Source organism: Drosophila takahashii, chromosome 2R (genome assembly GCF_030179915.1).
Source record: "Drosophila takahashii strain IR98-3 E-12201 chromosome 2R, DtakHiC1v2, whole genome shotgun sequence".
Classification (NCBI taxonomy): Eukaryota; Metazoa; Arthropoda; class Insecta; order Diptera; family Drosophilidae; genus Drosophila; species Drosophila takahashii.
In genome coordinates this window covers 10,145,082-10,165,237 of record NC_091679.1, presented here as the reverse complement: position 1 = coordinate 10,165,237, position 20,156 = coordinate 10,145,082, and the positions used below count along the sequence as shown (strand labels likewise).

General features: G+C 37.3%; 1 protein-coding gene across 1 annotated transcript in view; it reads left to right on the top strand.

Annotated features, from left to right (window-relative positions):
* LOC138912734 (transcriptional regulator ATRX homolog) overlaps positions 1 to 20,156 on the top strand; it is a 1,213,613-nt gene that overhangs the window by 737,130 nt on the left and 456,327 nt on the right. The window contains exon 12 of the mRNA XM_070213992.1: positions 1,621 to 1,838. Within this exon, the coding sequence (XP_070070093.1) occupies positions 1,621 to 1,838 (218 nt within the window). The remainder of the gene's footprint in view (positions 1 to 1,620; positions 1,839 to 20,156) is intronic.

Genomic DNA, 20,156 nt, shown 5'->3' with positions numbered 1-20,156 from the left:
AAGGACAAAGGTCTCATATGAGAGTTTTCAATCTCAGCAAGAGAGAATTCTTGAGGTGTCAGATTAGTTGGTAGAAGATTAAATTTTGTCCAGAAATCGATGCCTAAATATAAGTCTCCGGAAAGCGAAGGAACAATATACAAAGAGACTGGTTTTGCGTTTCCCTGATAACAAATGTTGGTTTTTATCTTTCCCACTATCTGTTGAGATTGACCATCTGCTGTTCTGACCGAGGATACTATTGGTTTAATGGGCTGGTCCATCTTCAGAATCTCGAAAGCAAAAGATCCACCTGCACAGCTGACTGAAGCACCAGTATCTAGCAAACTAATCACGTCCTTTCCCAATACTGATACTTTAGCATATGGCCGATAGTCTCTTAATTTACCTACTATAGCTGATAGAAGGGCTTTCTTTTCTTCTCTGATCTGCTTTCGAAACTATTTTTGACGAATTTGAGAACGAAATACTGCCAGTTTCGGGGTCTCATTGTGTTTATTAATTGGTAAATCTGGTGTGTAAGTCAAGTCTGGTTTATAGTTGTTTGGGATATCAGGAGTGGATCCTAGTTGGAGGTGTCTTCTTGAGACGACCTCGGTCGGCGTGTACTTTTCGGCTGTACACGAGCCAGGTAGTTTTTTGCAGGCTTCGCCAGGCAAGTACTGCAACTTGGCTTGTAAGTGTTGGCTTTTCCACACCCATAACAAAAGATTTTTCTTTCTGCAATACACTCTTGGTAGCGATGTCCTTTAACTCCGCAATTCCAACAAGGGAAATCTAAAGCTGACACTTCAAACTCGTCTTCGAAGTCCTCATTGTCATAATCGTCTTCTTCAGTCTGGGGATCGACCGAGCAAACTACTTTTCGAGGAGCAGGGCGAGAAAAGTAAGGTTGGGACTTAGGGAGAGTTTTCATAAAGATTTCACGCTTGAGAACCAGTGCTCTTAATTGAACAACTGTACTTGTTGACTCGTATAGAATTTCATGCTGAATGTCTGAGAATTTCGACCAAGGATGTTTCAGACAATGGTTCTGTTAGTTTATCTGCTAGTGCGGCGATGACACCATAAAAGTCATCGAAAGACTCACTAGAACGCTGTTTGCGTTGCTCAATTTCTGATCGTATATCCCGATCAGTCCTCGAATCTTTAAACTGAGCCTTAATATATATTAAAAAAAAAACCATAAACAAGATAGAACGCTATAGTTGGGGACCCCGACTGTCCGACACCCGTTACTCAGTTAAAGGGAGTGCGAAGGAGATGGAAATATAAAGCTTTGATTGCGAAAAGCTTTTTAATAAATGGTCAAATTGGAACAACAAGATGAGTTTTGACGGTAATTGTCCACAATATTCCTATTCGTTTTAAAAATTTCAATCAAATAATTTTATAACTTCGATTTTATAGTCTAATCAAGAGACAACTTTCAAAACATTCGGCAGTATACATTAATTGCAAGGTATTTAGTAAGTAAGTACTGTAGTCTTATAATAATAACTCTTATATAATTCAAACGGCAAACCGAACAAAACGACCCTCATTAAAATCGGTACCGCTCCTCTTGTCTATTATGACATTAAACTATAGTATTGAACTTGTTTTTCTTATTTATTACAGCAAAAATCAAAGCGGGATACAAGAAAAATATCTGGTCAAAATTCTGATGAAGAGCAACCGGATGATATTTATGACAGTCAAACTGGTGTTATGTCTGTTACAAATGATTGGTGGCGTACCTTTGTAACAAAAAAAGATTTGGAAACCATAGTTCCCAGCAATAAACTTCGTGTGATGTTTTCAATTCTTCGCATGTGTGAAGAAAAGGGGGAAAAATGGTAAGTTAATAAATTTAACTTTAATAACACATGCCGACAAAATGTGACATGGGTCGGTGTCCAGGCCTGCCACCATTTTATTTTGATAAATAAGGCATTTCTAAGCATAAGTTGTCACTACGCCTGTAGTCCATCAGCTCTGTTATTAGCGGTATCTTTAATTTAAGAAAGTCATACATTTTCTTCGTCTTTTGGGATACATCTTCAAGAGTGGTCAACCAATTTTGGCAATGTTTTCGGAATGAAATAGTTACATGTCTCTTTTATACGGTCACTTTGGAAAATTGAATCTAACTCAACCACAAGAAAAGGTGAGCGCATTCAAAATTTTAAAGTCACAGCAAAGATTAAAAATCTTTATTTTTGAACAGCGTTTAAAAATTAAAAAAAAATATTTTTTTCTACAATTCATTTTTGACCCAAAGATACTTTATGTCCTTAATTTGTAAGCCACTCAACAGGTTTTTGTGAATTGTTTTAGAATTTTTAAAATTAATTTTCTTACTTCCGTCACAGTGACGATTCACAAACAGTGCCCAAACCTTTTACAACCTAACCCAACTTTCCAGCTTTTTTAGTTTCCGAGATCTCAGCTTTTACACAGACATACAGACAACTTTCTTGTAGTATGTAAATACGGGCTAAGGGACAATTTATTAATGTATGCGGGTTCCAGGACAATTAGCATAACTGACATATTAACTTTTTTTTAGAGCTTAGATGACAAAAATTACATTTTTTGAAAGGGCGTTATAACACTCGTAAGAGTGTCATAGTGCCCCCGGGCACTTCTAAAAAAATTCTAAAATGCATTTTGAGTTAATGAGAATACCGATAAGAATGCTTCTTACAACGCAGCAACAATTGTCATTTACAAGTATTTTAATAAATTGGTAAAAAAAAATTTTTGCTTGCGGAGCTTTTTCTTCGGTTACACATTGTACTGCAAGCACATTACTCATTGCTACATTATTCTAAAAAACTCATTATTATATTACTCGCATTTATAAGAATTTCAATAAAATGTTAAATAGGGCGCAGGCAAACATTTATTATTATATTACTTCATGTTACTCGCGTTTACAAGAATTTCAATAAAATATTAAATAGGGCGCAGACAAAAATTTGTTTGAATAAAGGTGCAAGCCGCATTATTGTAAAATGCGCGCGCTTAAGCTGAATACGACTTTATTTATATAAATAATAGTTAAATATATTTTCCCTGAGGGCGTTATGACACTTTCCTGTGTGTCATAATGCCCTCAAAAAAAGTGACATAGCGCCTGCGGGCGTTATGACACTTTTGAGTGTGTCATAAGGCCCACGGACCTTATAACACTTTTTAGTGTGTCATAGCGCCCGCGGGCGTTATGACACCGAGCGTTATGACATGCACCCCATTTAAAGGTGTGGGCGCCAGACACCTTTTAAAATAGTTTAAGAAAGAATATACATATAGAAAAAAAATAAAATTTTATTTTTTTTATTACTTTAATGTATGATAAAATTCGAGCTATTTTGGAACTTATACCAGGATGAAGGCACCCTCGACCTTGCCAGAGTTTTTGAGATATTCTATGTAAGATAGGTTCAGACGGTTTCTACATTATTTCCGTAACAAAATAATCTTGGTTTCATAAAATTCGGATCTACACAACGACCTTTGGACGATCCGCAGCTGGCCTACTATTTTTTATATAGCCTGACAAAAAAATTCCCAAGGGCGCAATTTCAAAAGATAAAAAAATATATAAAACTTGGTTTAAATTATAAAAAAACAAGAGAGAACGCTATAGTCGGGTTGGTGTCCGGACTATCTAATACCTGTCACTCAGCTAAAGGAAGTTCGAGGGAGATGGATATATACAATTTTGACTGCGCATAACTTTTTAATGATTAGTCCGATTTGAAAAATTGTATATGTCGATAGGAATATATTAGGTTGTCAAAAAAGTCTTGCGGTATTTTCGCTAGTTGGCGCTGAAAGCGCCTAGTTCTTGTTTTATTCTGGTCATAATATACCTTTTTGGAAAGCTCATTTCACGCGCTAAATTGTTCGTGAGTTATAGCGTCGCAATCATGGAGCAAAATAAAGAGAAAATACGGCATATTTTACAGTCCGCCTTAATCCCACTCAGAATTTCGTCCTTCTCAGCGCGTGTTTCCAACGTGCATGGGACTAACCGAATTACCGATCCGGACTCGATTATAAGGTCCTTCTTACAAATAATTCATCCGACTATTAGATATCCCGCCTTGGATAACAGATTTTCCCGAGGTATTAAATCCTACCAATGCACTATGGGTAATTTACCCACTTTTTTTGGCCAAAACCCATTTTTAAAAAGTCATTAGAAATTGGATTTGTCAATCACAATGTACTAGGATAACATGAATGTCAAATGTTATTAACAGAAAAGTTTAACAGTGCGCATCACTGTTAAATTATCAGCTATGAAAGCTTGCTAGTGCTTCAACGAGATGGCAGCGCTAGTAAATCGCTTATTTTGATTAAAAGTTTAAATGATCAAAAAGAGTATAATGAAGCAACGCAGCGCCGTTTTTGAAATGCAGTTCAATCACAAAATCATGTAACTTTTTTTGTTAGCGTTCCGGTGGTTTTTGTTGATTGTGGTGTTCCTAAAATCTAACCTCAAAAAACATTAAAATTGGTATTGAATTTTTATTTTTAAATGGAGCTACAAAATGAGTCCAGCTCTTTCCAGCTCTGGAACCTTTTTTATCTTGTCGAGTTAAGTACTCTTTAAACTCAGTAAGTATAAAAGTGCACTTTTGCGCACTTTCTCTGAAATAAATGTTTTAAGACCTCCGTCAAAACATGAATATTTCACGTATTTTTGTATCGTGAATGTCAGTTACGGTGCAATCTTTGCAAAACCGGTATGCAACTATCTTTCTTGTTAAATATTCATTATTTCAAAATTATGTTTCATCATTGTTTCATTGCAATAACTTTGTAATAAAGGTGAACAGTATTTTTGTTAGAAATTATAATGGTAATAATTATAAAAAAAAAATTGCAATTCAAAAATACAAAAATGGAAAACGTTGATATTTTTTTAAAAATTAAATACGTTGTTCTTATTGAAATAAATTAAAAAATATATTTTTTTTCTTCACGTTTAGGAGAAAAAAATGTTTTTTCTTAAAAAAAGGCGGGACCACGCCTATTTTTTCAACAAAAATTCCTTTAAATTGAATATAGTAAAATCAAAAAACCGAATTGTTAATTATTGGGTCGTTTTTAAGTTATTAATTAATGCCACAATATGTGGTCAAATTAGCCATAGTGCAATGCACTATGTGCAAAAAATTCGAAAGTGAAGCATTTTTACATTTTTATGTTCTTTAGTATTACATAAATGACCTTCTGTGGTTATTTACATTACTTAAACTTAAATACTAAAATCCATTTTCAAAGAATTTTATTTGGCGTTTTTCGCTATTTTTTACCTTAAGGGGGGGGGGGGTATGGTTAATTCGGCCAAAAAAGGCCTATATTCATGATTTTTTCACACCATACGGTTAATGTTAGATAAATTATTTTATTATTATATCAAAGTACAATACTTAAACTATATTTTCTGAAATTTTCATTGAAAAAAATTAAAAAATGAGCCGTCTGCGGCCAATCTCCGTTGGCGCCTCCAAGAAAAGAGGTTTTGCGGTGAACAGCATAACTCATTACTGGATCATCAGAAAAATATTTTAAAAAAAATGTCCATTAGTTAAGATGTTTCTTAAGGTAATCAGGTCGAGTTCTTTTTTTTTTGAAGTCAAAAACGTGATTTTAGCCAAAAAAATTTAATATATTAGTGAATAGAAAATAGAAAAAAAAAATAAAAAAAAAAGCTCGACCAGATTACCTGCGGATTTAGGTACAGAAATTATGTGCAAAATTTCAGAACGATCGATGTATTAGATTTCGATGGACAATGCTCACCGACTTAAAAAAACATACTTTTCAGGAGAACGATTTAAAGTTTTGAATAGGTATAGGGGACGGCTGGGACCGCCCCTCGTTCGAAATTCGAAAGTTTGAAATAGGGTCACACGTTTACAAAAAGGGACGAAAAACTTTGTAGTTTTCGCACATCGATTTCTTTGGCTATTGTAAGCCAACCAAAAAAGTTTAAATATGGATACAAAGAGTGAAGGATTGTTAAATAAATTATAAACACTGAATGTTTATTATATGTGTTTTCTGTACATTTGTTCAATGTGTTGTCTCTTAGTTTTTAGATGACAAATAAGAAATGTATTTTTGCTTTCTGTGGAGTGTATAGGAGAGTATAGGCAAGGTAAAAACTGGAAGTTATAAACAAAACAATTGTTAATCGAACCTTATCAATACTTTTTGCACGTTTTTGCACGTTTTACGTAAAACCTCCATGTTGTAGTTGCATTCGAGCTCTGTCACTACACATTGCTTAATGTTTGGATCGACAACAACCGGCAACAATCCGCTGTGATGGAATTTGTTTTGCAAACTATGAACGGAATCGAATTAAGCGATAGTCAGCACACAATAGTCAAAAAGAAAATTAAGCAGTTTGTTGCCTTTCTTAGTCGTAATTTGCCATAATGTCATAGAATAATAGACCGATTCAAGGAAAAACATTCCCTGTGGCTTTCGTCGAACATGAAAATTTCATTTTTGGAAAAGGGCTTGCCAAGCGACAAACCTGGTCGCAAATGCCTAACTTCTAATCAGGCAGGACCACGATTAAAGTGTAAGTTTGCATCTCAATTGGCCAAAGAAAAAGAAAATTCGATGCCATTGCTTTTGCATGGTGCTTCTATTTGGAAAAAATTGTCAAACAAGAAGATACTTCAGTTTTGTTGCGAAAGGCGTTAAATATGAAATATTTATTAACAAATACATTTTTTTATATCCTTGCCTTTAAAAGTAAATATGCGGCGTTGGTGGTTGATGGAGACTTGTCCAATTCAAAATTTAACAAAAACAGAAATTGTATTACAGTTACCAACACAAATAACATTTTCTTTAAATCCTTGCCTTCAAATGTATATATGCGGCGTGGGCGTTGGATGAAGATGTGGTCCGATTCAAAAAGCAACAAAAACCGAAATTACATCTTAGCCTTAAAAGTATATAACAAAAATTTTAGATTTGTATCTTTAAAACTGGAGTTTATGCCACAAAGACAGAATATTTGACCATAGTGCAATGGCCGCGCTCAGCTGAACAACATGATCACTGATCACGGATCAGTAACACAGGTACACAGCCAAAAACTTATACAAGCCAATTTTAGTTTCCTATGACAATTGGGTGCTCCTGAGTAAAAGTCCCATACAAACGTATGTCCCATCAGCGGTACAGCTAAGAATACAAAAAACCGACGTTTGCCGACATTTCGAATTTCCAAAATTTCCGGATTGGAAAAACCGGTTTGAACTCCTTTAATGGATAATTATTTTCGCTAAAATCTACTCTCAATACATTATAGCATTCCTACAAAATTGTCTCCATTGTGAACAATTGCCCATGTCTTTGGGATTCGACGCCAAAGTTGAAAAAAAATTGAAATCCAATTATAGGCCTCTTTACACCTCAGTAGGAATTTTTCAAATGGAATTTCATATGTTTCAACCCCGTTAACATAGTCTGTTGTTATTCCAGTGAAAATTTTCAACAATGTTAGCTTGGTCTAACAAAATTGTTGCATGCAAATTTACACTTCCTGTTATTATTATGTTAAAATATTTCCAAAAAATGTTGCAACATCTAACAAAATTTAAAAAAAAATCTAATTTGCTAATTAAAACAAGAGAGAACGCTATATTCCGGGTGTTCCGACTGTCAGATACCCGTTACTCAGCTTAACGAATGGTCTAATTTAAAAAAACAAACTTGCGCTGCGTAGGAAGCCAAAGAAAATGCGTGGGTAATACCTACTTTCTTTCAGAGAAACAGACGGACTCGACTCGGCTAGTGACCCTGATGAAGAATATATATATTTTATAGGGTCGGAAATGCTTCCTTCTAGCTGTTACATACTTTTGCACGAGTAACGGGTATAAATATTGCGCCTGCTTTTACAATGGATGATGGCTTTTCTTTGCATCAATGGCTCTCACTAATTCTTAATTCTTTTGAGTCGTACGCACTAGCAGTTTTAAAGTCCTAGTAATTATAAATAATATTACATCGCTGCATCCATATATTGGTAAACGAATGTTTTATTGTAAGATGATCAGAAACCACTTATATAACCAGAGGCTGTACAATGGAAGAACCTTTGCCTATAAGACCAGCCTACCACTGAAAAAAATTTACAACAAATTCTAATTTTTAAATATTTTTATTTTGCTACACCAGTGATAAATCCAAGGTTCATTGGCTAACTTCAGAAGACCCCCGCTTTTATCATGTACTGTGCGGTTTTCTTCATCTTCTTCTTTATAAACCTTATTTCCACCCATGAGCTATTAGGGCGACCGCTATGTGAAAGGGAGGGTTCCATGGAATCGTATGAACCAGTCAGTGCGCATGGTCCTTACGCTAGACTCCAGTTTTACTTTTGGGTTGCTTTGTTTTAATTTTTTTGAGCTCCACACATTTTTTGGAACCACAAATGAACACCATTCATTTCATATAAACTCTTATGGAATATGTACTCACATACATATTCCAATCGAGTCAAATAAAATTATATTAACAGATCATAGTTCTGTTACTGTCGAGCAAGTGTTAACTTTTACAAGGGCATCTATTCGAAATTGTTTTAATCTATGTTAAACATATGAGGCTTTTCTTAGAATCTTGATAAAATTCCATTTGAAGTGTAAACTCGAAATAAACAAGAAAGGAAGTTACCTTCGGCCGGCCGAAGTTTATATACCCTTGCAGGTATGCCTACTTAAAATGTTGTTTTTACAATGTAGAAAATCAAAACGCCTACTTTCTACAAAATTACAATGGTTTTTCTATTATTTTTTTGATTGTTCCTATGGGAGCCATAAGATATAGTGGCTCGTTCCGACATATGTACTACCTGCAATAGAAAGAAGACTTTTTGGAAAGTTTCATCGCGATAGCTTTAAAACTGAGAAACGGAGAGACGGACAGACGGACATGGTTAGATGGACTCGGCTATTGATGCTGATCAAGAATATATATACTTTATGTGGTCGGAAACGTCTCCTTCACTGCGTTGCAAACATCTGACTGAAATTATAATAACCTCTGCAAGGGTATAAAAATGAAATGGAAAATGGAATCTATTCCATCTCAAATTTTGAAATTTGTATGAAAAATTCGATTCCATGTCACATTCCATCTGAACTGTAAAGAGGCCTTATCATGGAAAACTAGAAATGGTTCAAGGAAATTTCATAAAGTTAAATTTTGTGTTCCTGTGTAATTATAACCAGTGATCAAGTGTGCTCTGCTGAACGCTCATGATATATTTCGATGAGGTAAAAGTAAACAAGAGAGAACGCTATAGTCGGGTTGGTGTCCCGACTATCTAATAACCGTCACTCAGCTAAAGGGAGTGCGGGGGAGATAGATATATAAATAAGAAATATAACTTTTTTATGAATGGTCCGATTTGAAAAATGTCTTCTACATTTCGATAGGTAGGGGAGTGTAGGGTGATTTGACGAGTAGGGTAATGTGACGAACTCGTCGAATCTCATATATGACGTCACGACAAAAATTCCAAATAAATGTAGTCGTCTCCCCTTATCGTGTCGACAATGTATTTACAGTAATATTAATAAGAAGTCCCGTAATTTGTTCGTGAGGTAATTTTCGCTAAAAATGTGGTGCGCAAACTAGCAAACCCATTCAATTTACTTGTGTTTCAGCAGTGCCAGAGCAAAGATGAGTGGAAAATAAAATTAGGCAAATATATGCACGTATACATGAGATCTTTATCAACAGTTTTTGGTACCTCGCGTTTTTTTCTTTTGCGCCGTTTGAGAGTGACACCGTTTTTGCTCCAAGTCTACCTTGTAGGGTATCGTGACGAACTTTTTGTAGGGTATTGTGACGAACTTTTTTTATTCAAGAATTTTAACTGTTATCGTTGATTATTTGTAAAAAAAATATAATAATACCAGATAACATTTACTGCTGCAGTTTTATTGTTGTTTTTAATAGTAACGTCAGTTTAATTTATTTTAAAAAAAAATTTGCACTTTGACCATTTTTTTTTTGTAAGTTCGGGTATTATCTTATTACTTTTTTCTTTTCCATATCGAAAATAACCTTTCCGTAAATAATATATAAAAAAATGTATTTTTTTGTTTGTAAAAAGGATGTTTTACACCAAACGCTGTGGGATTTGGCTACGTTGAAATTTCGAACCCAAATTTTTTTAGAAATATGCTCAGTAAATGTAAGCAACTTTCTGCCTTTACACTTTTAAAAAATATTGATTTTTGGAGAAGTTACATTAAAGAACAAATCGTTCGTCACATTACCCTACAACTTTTGAAAGTGCAAAAAAAGTAGGGTTCACGCCAAACGCTGTGGGATTTAGCTGCATTGGAATTTCGAATTTTACAGGGATATGCTCAGTAGATGTAAGCAACTTTCTGCGTTTACACTTTTGAAAAATATTGATTTTTACAAAAGTTACATTCAAAAAACGAATCGTTCGTCACCTTACCCTACACTCCCCTATAAATATACACAACAAAATTGCATTTATACTTCTCGGAAATCTTTAAAGGTGTTGGCGCCAGACAAATTCTAAAATCGTTAGTGGGCGACTGTGGGCGTTAGGGTGCGGGGCGCTTGGCTGAAATAAACGTGCGCTGTGTAGAAAGCCCAAGAATATGTGTGGGTAATCCCAACTTTATAGCTTTTATAGTTTCGGAGATCTCAGCGTTCATACGGACAGACAGACAGACGGACATGGCTAAATCGACTCGGCTAGTGACACTGATCAAGAATATATATACTTTATAGGGTCGTAAACGTGTCCTTCTACCTGTTACATACTTTTCCACGAATACAATATACCCTTTTACTCTACGAGTAACGGGTATAAAAATCACAGTTCCAAAACAAACTAGTAAAAAACACCATTGATTTAAGAAAAACGAGGACGGCAAGCCGAAGTTTTAATACCCTTGCAGATTTCACGAATAAAAACTTTACTAGAATAGCAACATGAATTAATAAACAACAAAATATTCTATAATTGAAAAAAATAAAATTTTTTCACCCTTTTGTTCCTATGGGAGCTATATGATATAAACAACCGATCGGCACGCGCTTTTCCCTGACCAAGGTATGCATAAAATAATACTATTTGGAAAGTTTAATGGGAATAGCTTATATTCTGCGCGAAATGTCCTGCAAAACGTTAAATTTTGACCGATTTTACCCTATTGTTTCTATGGGATCTATAAGATATAGTCGTCCGAACTGAGCTTGCAAACGGAAAGAGACATACAGACGGACAGACGGACATGGCTTTATCGACTCCCCTATTGATCCTGATCAGGAATGTAAATTATGTTTTAATTCTGAAGCCACGATATATTCCTCGCCGGTGTGCGTGATGGTGAGGTGAGGAGAATTGCCACCGTGGCTGGTCCGGGTGAAGGGGTGATGATGCAGTTGCCACCGTGGCTGGCTGCTATTGTGGAAGAGCTGGGCGGTTGCCACTGGCTCTCTTCTCTCTTCTTAGGAAGACTACGTTGGGAGTAACTAACTCCGTTGCTAACGGCCCTTAAGGCTCGATAACCAATTTCAAATAATAATATAAATTCTGACGGCCAATGCCGGAGTTTTAAATTCAAGCTAAATGCTTTTTATTGAATGCCCAAGTAAAACGAAAAACACATTTTACTTTACGTAAGCTATGCGCGGCCGGCAAGCCGTCCGCTCGTGCAGCAAAGTGCTGACACTAGCAAAATCAACATAACTCACCATACAGTGCACCAATAAGAACCAGGCACGGCCCCAAAAGATGTTTATGCTGATTTTGCAACTAAACACTAGGGTGATCCAAAAATCACCCAAGATCTGTATCGACTTATAATTACTCCTTAACAGTGTTAACAACTCCCCTCTTAGGAATATGACCGTCCTCGGTCATCTGGAATTGTCAACGACTTGTTGGATCTCCCGTGCGTCTCGTCTCCTCCTCAGCATCTTGATGAGTAGGAAGGAGCAGCTGATGAGAAGACTGGCTTTCAAGCCAACCGCGTACTAGGTGTCGATAGTTCCAGCCGATTTCACTTCTTCCTTAAGCCCTTGGAAAACCTCCAAGTTTTGGGTGTTAATTCTTTGGAGAAGTGGCATGCTTAGTGTGGAATCGTGGCCGATGATGTTGAGTAACGGGGATGCCGCCATGCCCGGAGTTTTTCTTATGGCTTCACGTTAGTTTGAGTATTTGGTGCCATTGATGAAAGCCACTCGCTCGAACGTAATGAGGTGTGTCCCGTCGGTGGCTATTTCAGGGCCGTCGTCAGTGCTGACCTTAGCTGGGCACTCGTTGATTATTATTACTCCGTCATCTTTTATCTCGCATAGTGCGGTACTCCCCGCGTGTAGGCCTCGAGCACAAGTATCATGGGTCGCCAGCTTGCAAAACGACGCGTAAGTTGTTGTTACGCAATCGGTGACTGCTAAGACGTCGTTATTGCATTCGGCTACTGTGTTCTCCTTCAATTGCAGGATAATATGTTGGTGTGATACAGGGAAGATCGTGACTTTTTTACAAATAATTTTAATCTTAGGGTATGCGATTAGCACATGGATTATACTATCGGACTGAAGGACTCTAATGTTAGACGCTTTTAGTAGGCTAATGATGGGGACTTCTGTGGGGTGATCAACAAATACAGACTTCAAATCATTATGATTAAAAATTGCTGGGTTTATGATGTTGGCTTTTGCAAGTGTGACTGTAAGCATTACGTTTTGAATCTCGGTTATAAGTATTCTATTTCTGGCCAGAAGTACCTCGTGCAGGAGGGAAGTGTCAACTATATTATTTTGTTTTGCCTTGATAATTTTATTAACGGCCTCTGTTAATTCATTAATTTTATTCTGCGTCTGCGTATTTATTATAACCTGTCGGTTATTTGACTCAATTTAACGTGCCTCTGACACTTTTAGCATATCGAAGTCGGCCGCATCAGGTGTGCCCGCAATTACTTTGAGTGCGGTGCCTAGGAAGTCTAGGCTCCTGGCCATCCTATGGTGTATTTTTAAGACAGACAATAAACTTCGGTATCGACGTCTAACAATTTTTTCATATGAGACTGTGGGAATAAATCGCACAACCTAGTAGTTTCTTCTACTATAATTGAAAATTCGGACAAGTTACTTGAATGTCGAAGCAAGTTTCTCTGTTCCCATACCAACGCGATTCCGTCCGAAATTGGGATATACTGAGCATGCGAATAATCCGTTACTGTAGCATTAACAACAGTTAACGTTATCAATAAAATTCCAGCGATCCTGTAAGAAGGCGAAATGTCAATCTACTGTGTATAAAATGGAGTAACTATGCTAAGGTGTAAGTATTTATGAAAATAAAGTAAAAAAGATAAAAAATAATGAGGGGTATTTTTATCTAAGGTTGTCCTTGTGGACCACCCTCCCTCTAATAAGGACAGACGTTCCCATGTCTGCTTGTACACGCTCTTCTGTGTAGAGTGCGGTTAGTTTATTTCCAAACCTTTTGTTATTTTTGAGGTATACTTTTTCTCCTACCTCAAAAATTCTGTTTTGCCTAGTAGGGTTGATCCTGTCTAGATTGACCTGTTGTGCCTTTTCAATATTACCTATTATTGCCAATTTTTGTTCGGCATTAGCTGAGTGCAAGGCCTGCTTAGGTGACAGTCTTGTCACTGAATGTATTGTTTTGTTATATTCTACCGTGGCTCTCATAATAAGCTCAACGGTGTCGTCAACCTTTTGGTCGATTTTCATGCACCTAGCTATCTCAGTTAGGGTACTGTGGAATCGCTTCACTTGCCCGTTTGAGCTGCTGTGTAGAGGGGGTGCATTAACAATGTCAATGTCATATTGATTTTTCAATAATGAGGTTATAGTCTCCGAGTTGAAAGACGCCTCATTATCACAATATACTGTTTTAATGTTTGGGAAAAAATGTATTAGTTGTAATATGGGGCTGCGCACATCGACTATGGCCCTAGAAAGTAATGGCTGTACTACAGCGAACTTTGAAAATTTATCTATGCAGGTTAAAAAAAATCTCTTATCCGTAGAGTATATGTCAATATGCAGCATTTCGCCAGCATATGAGGGGGTTGGTGTGATACCTAACTCTTGCTTCTTGGGGTGTCTGTTGTACTTCCCCTTGGTGCATGTCTTGCAGTTTACAACCACTTCGTGGGCGAGTTTGGACATATTTGGACTTGTTTAACATTTTCCTGGGCTGCCCTGTGAGCGCGGTTGTGTTCGCAGATAATTATTTCTTTTTGTTCATTTGCATCCGTGATGTCATTCACGAATTCTTTGCAAGGCCAGAACTTGGTTGCTGGGAATTCGGTCACCAAGGAATGTTGGATGCATGATAGTGTGGAGTGGTCGCAGTAAATGGCGTTAACAACGTCTACGTTTACTACCTCTTTGACCAATCCGAACAGCGAGTCCCTGTTATTGAATTGGATTATGTGTCGGTTTTCGGTCCCAAAAACTATGAAGTGTCGCCGTAAAGGCTGCTCTGCTTCCTCCAGGATTATTTGATTCCTGTAGCAGTTCAGGGGTTTATCGGTAGATTTAACGGTGTAGGTTAAGGAAAGTTCACTGTGAATAGTGGCTACGTCAGATTGGGGTTCGTTTTGTATAGCGTTTATGTTTTGACGCGTCAAAGCATCGGCCACAAAATTTTCTTTTCCGGGTTTGTAAACACTTTGGCGTTATGTTCTTCGATGAATGCTTTCCATCGTTTAATTTTAGCATTCGTATTTCACTCGGATACAGCGAAAGTAAGAGGTTGATGGTCCGTAAAAATCCTGATCTCTTTTGTGCCATATAGGTAGTTTTGTAGCTTTCCTATAGCCCAAACAATTGCCAATAATTCTCTTTCGTTGGTTGCGTAATTGAGTTCACGGTCTTTCAACGTACGACATATCATTGTGATTGGCCTGCCTTGCTGAGGGATCGGTGGTCAAATCGAAAGGGAGTTTGAAATCTGGATACGTTAGTATCACATCTTCTGATGACAAAATGTCTCGCAGGCGCTCGAACGCTCTGCGTTGGGACTCATCAAATGCGATAGCCACCTTTTTCGACATGTGTTTATTAACCGTGCCATTCTCTCCCTTAAGTATGAAGGTAAGTGGTCTGGCTATGGTAGCGAAGTCCCTGACAAAACTTCTGTAGTAACTAGCCAACCCTAGAAAAGACCTGAGGCTGAACAATTATTTTGGTTCAGTGTACTCCTGAATTTTTATACCCTTGTAGAGCGTATTATAATTTCAGTCAGATGTTTGCAACACAGTGAAGGAGACGTTTCCGACCAAATAAAGTATATATATTCTTGATCAGCACCAAAAGCCGAGTCTATCTAGCCATGTCCGTCTGTCCGTCTGGCCGTCTGTTTCTATGCGAACTAGTCTCTCAGTTTTATTTATTGCAGGTAGTACATATGTCGGAGCGAGCCGGATCGGACCACTATATCTTAAGGTTCCCATAGGAATATTCAAACATATATAAGAAAATTCATTGTTACTTTGTAGGAAGTATGCGTTTTAATTCTTGACTACTTAAAAACAAAATTCAAAAATAGAATCGCTGAATCTGGAATCCCTGGAACTGCACCGAGTGAGTATTACTTTATCTGCAAGGGTATATAAGCTTCAGCTGGCCGAAGGTAGCTTCCTTTCTTGTTTTTTACCTTTTTTTAACCTTTTCCGGGTCTGTTTTGGCTCCGTTTGAAGTAACAATAAAACCTAAAAATTCAACACTTTCTTTAAAAAATTTTGTTTTCTCTGGTGCCACTCTCATGTTGGTTTCGCACAGGCATTAAAGGACTGTGTCAATGTGTATAATGTGGTCAGCAGCGTTTTCGGAAAAAATTATCACGTCGTCTACGTAGGCGTAACAAATCTTCCCAATCTGCTCACGTATTACGTCATCGATCGCCATTTGAAAGATGCTTCCTGCATTTTCAGTCCAAAGGGTAAACGACAAAATTTATACTTTCCTCCGTTTATGGAGAAAGCAGTTTTTTTGCGGTCTTTTTCAGCCAGATAAATCTGGTGGTACCCCGATTTTAGGTCGAGGGTACTAAAAAATTTTGCCTTTCCTAGATTCACTAGAATCATAGGAATACTTGGCATAGGGTAACGGTCGGCGATAGTTCTTTCATTCAGTTTCCTGAAATCGATCACCAGCCGTTTTTTCTTGTTGCCATCTGCATTAAGTCCCTTTCAGTGTTGGGAAAGGTACTGTGTTTTTTTTACCTAGGTAAGGTAAAAGGTATTGGGCAAAAATAAATACCTAGGTAAGGTAAAGGTACTTCAATTTCCCAGTACCTAGGTAAAGGTAAAAGGTAAATATATTGTTTTTTTTTTATATTTTTTTTGTATTGTTCAATGTAGTCATTTAAACTTCAAATAAGACTAGTTTTCAGTTTTTAGTCGTCTTAATCAAACAATATCTTTTCATTTCATTTAAATTTAAATGTTTTAATTTTGTGCATATATTTTTAAAACACGCGGCATGAATAATTGTATGCACGTATCACTTCATTAATGTATTTATGAAACCCTCATGTACATATTTGGCGCGCAAAAATTCCGTATGTAGAAACATTGACTATGTATATGTATATGCCGTTTGTTTACGTACATACGGCATTTTTGCGCGCCAAATATACTTTGGTTTCATAAATAAATTGATGTAGTGATGGGAACACACATACGTGCACAAAATTATATAAAATAAAACTGCGATTAGTTTTAACTTCACGAAACAAACAATAGAACGGCTGAATTCCAATGACTTTTAATGCTGCGTTCCGACTATTACAATTTCGAAACGAAACGATACTACAGTGTCGCAGTCAGATTTGGCTATTTTAAATCAGAGCAATGTTTAATACCTATGTAAGTACCTTCATAATTCCAAAGGTATATAAAAATCTGTAGCTAGGTAAGGTAAAAGGTACTCAATCATTTTTATACCTAGGTAAGGTAAAAGGTACCACTAAATTGTACCTAGGTACATACCTAGGTAAAAGTATCTATGTATGTCCCAACACTGGTCCCTTTTGGCTGTTAATGGCTGTTAATGCCATCCTTTAGCAGCTGTTTGATTTCTGTGTTAACGAAATCTGCTGCTCCCATGGGGTAGGGATATAGCTTGGAATGCGGCTTTCACTGAATTTGGGACTATTAGGTCATCGATATTTGTGAAGTTCACGTTATCGCATTCGTGGTATTTGAGCTGTTCAGATATGTTTCCATACCTGATTACGCTGTTTTGTAAATCTAATGCCGCTCCGGCCTGCGTTAGCAAGTCGAAACCTATTATGGCATCAAAAGTGTTGATAGTATCGAGTAAAAAAATTGAGCCTTTAGGCCGAATATGTGCATGAAGCATTTTTCTTTTATATTACTGGAGCCATGAATGGAACTCACAGTGAATAAGGAGTCGACAGGCATTATGTTCTTCAGCTCCTTTAGGGGCTTTACATAACTCTTTGCCGCTCCAGTGTCTATAAGGATTTTTATAGTTTTCCCCGCCTTTGGCCAGTCATTCTCTCCGAAGAGTTCGGTCTTTTTGGGGTCTGCAAATTTTGGAATTGAGTGTTGTTTCCCTGTCTAAAACTCGTAGGATTTCGGAATTTAGAATATGATGGATCAATATCCATAGGTTCCTGGGATTGATTTTGTTTACCCTGATCTACCCAGTTGTCCTGTTTACGCCATGAATCGTTGTTCTGATACTTGTTTGGTTTTTTGAAAAAATGGGGATTTTTTTCTAGTCCGTGGTCGGCACGAGAATTTTTCCCTTGTTTCTCGGGAGCTTTGTGCTGGCCCTTGTGATATTCTGTATTTTGACTTCTTTGCTCAGCTACTTTGAAATATGTGGCCGCGAACATACTTCGTTCGATACTGGCCTGTGCCTCTCTAGCTAACGCCAGTATTGCTGGCAGGTTTTTGGCTGTGCTGGAAATACAAAAGACCTTAGTGATTTTTTTAGACCGGAAATGAATACGTGTAGGGCGTCAGCCCTAACCTCTGTATTGAGTAATGAAGCCCTTTCGTCGTCATGTGTCATGACAATTTTGTTTTTAACGAGGGTCAATTTTCTTTCGACCTCATCGTAATAGTGCATGAGTGTTTGGTCGCCCTGGCGGACCGACTCAAGTCCCTGCCGTAATAGGCGCAAAGATGTTTTATCTGTGTAGAAGCAGTCTAATCTAGCTAGTATGGCTTTAAAATTAAGCACTGTATTATATGAAACTAGCAGCGCGCGCGCAGGTCCCTTAATTTTGTTTCTAATAATAGTAACGGCTTGGTAATGCGCGGCACTGCCCTCGTAAGACTCGAATAATTCATAGGCATCGGTGGCGGATTGCCTCCATGCCACGTACTCATCTTGTACGCCAGTAAAATCTGGAATTGACTTCACTATATGTAATGGTATATCGCACTGTGCTGCTTCCGGTACTACCTTTACCCTCTGGTAAGATTCTACCTCTGGCGCTTCTATACGCAAGCTCTGAAGCTGTTGATTAACGGCATTGATCTGACCCGCGAATTCGGATCTGAGCCTCAGTTCTTGGCTAGCTAATGCGGCCTAAATTACAGCCTCTATGTGTGCCGCGTTCATGGTTTCTGCGTTGTTTTGTGCCCGTGCTGGTTGATAACTACGGATTAATTCTTCTTCACTGTCACTGTCAAGTCTCTTTTTAGCTTCCCTATATGGGCCTGGAAAACTCATAAGGCCACTAATCAGTTGACACTAAACACAAGTTATTGGAAGGCCGAATGTTTTAATTCGACATAATGAATTTTGTTTATTATAATTTTATACTAATAACCGGGTGCATGGCGTCCGAAAGAAATTTTTATTTAGGGACGGCTGATATTAATTCACTTTATCTATAAGTCACCTTTACAATTGCTTTAAAAATTTTTTAATTTTGTGTAAATAATTTATAGGGATTCTTATTAATTTTTTCCCTGTATGTGTATTTGAAGTTTGACTGTATTAATTTTGATCAGCCCACTTACATATTTTTGTGTCGTGAATTCGGTGTTAAAGTTGGGTGCCAATTATGTTTTAATTCTGAAGCCACGATCTATCCCTCGCCGCTGTCCGTGAGGGTGAGGTGAGGAGAATTGCCACCGTGGCTGGTCCTGGTGAAGGGGTGATGATGCAGTTGCCACCGTGGCTGGCTGCTATTGTGGAAGAGCTGGGCGGTTGCCACTGGCTCTCTTCTCTCTTCTTAGGAAGACTACGTTGGGAGTAACTAACTCCGTTGCTAACGGCCCTTAAGGCTCGATAACCAATTTCAAATAATAATATAAATTCGGACGGCCATTGCCGGAGTTTTAAATTCAAGCTAAATGCTTTTTATTGAATGTCCAAGTAAAACTAAAAACACATTTTACTTTACGTAAGCTATGCGCGGCCGGCAAGCCGACCGCTCGTGCAGCAAAGTGCTGACACTAGCAAAATCAACATAACTCACCATACAGTGCACCAATAAAAACCAGGCACGGCCCCAAAAGATGTTTATGCTGATTTTGCAACTAAACACTAGGGTGATCCAAAAATCACCCAAGATCTGTATCGACTTATAATTACTTCTTAACAGTGTTAACATGTATATACTTTATGGGGTCGGAAACGTCTCCTTAACTGCGTTACAAACTTCTGACCAAAATTATAATACCATCTGCAAGGGTATAAAAATATCTTTGCATTAGCTGACTTTGCAGCTGTTATTTTAACAGTGCACTGTTAAATATTAATATTTTAAGTATAAGGCATAACAGCCCTGCAGGAAAAATGCAAACTAGTCTGAAAAACAACTAGTTATACAACTGATATAAAGCAACCGGAATTTGTCTGAATGCATTTGGACTACACAGGGTCTAAGAAATTTGTGCTAGTCGAAAAAATGATTAATACAAAACTAGTAAAAAAGAAACTTGTCTCGGACTAGTACCTTTCTGACAAAAAAAACCTTAAAAATATTTAACTGGTAGAACAAATACATGTTAGGGCCTAGTTAAAAGGCAACTGGAATTTAACTAGTTGCAAATGAAACACATATGATCCAAAAATATAGCCTAGAGTGTAAATGTCTTGGG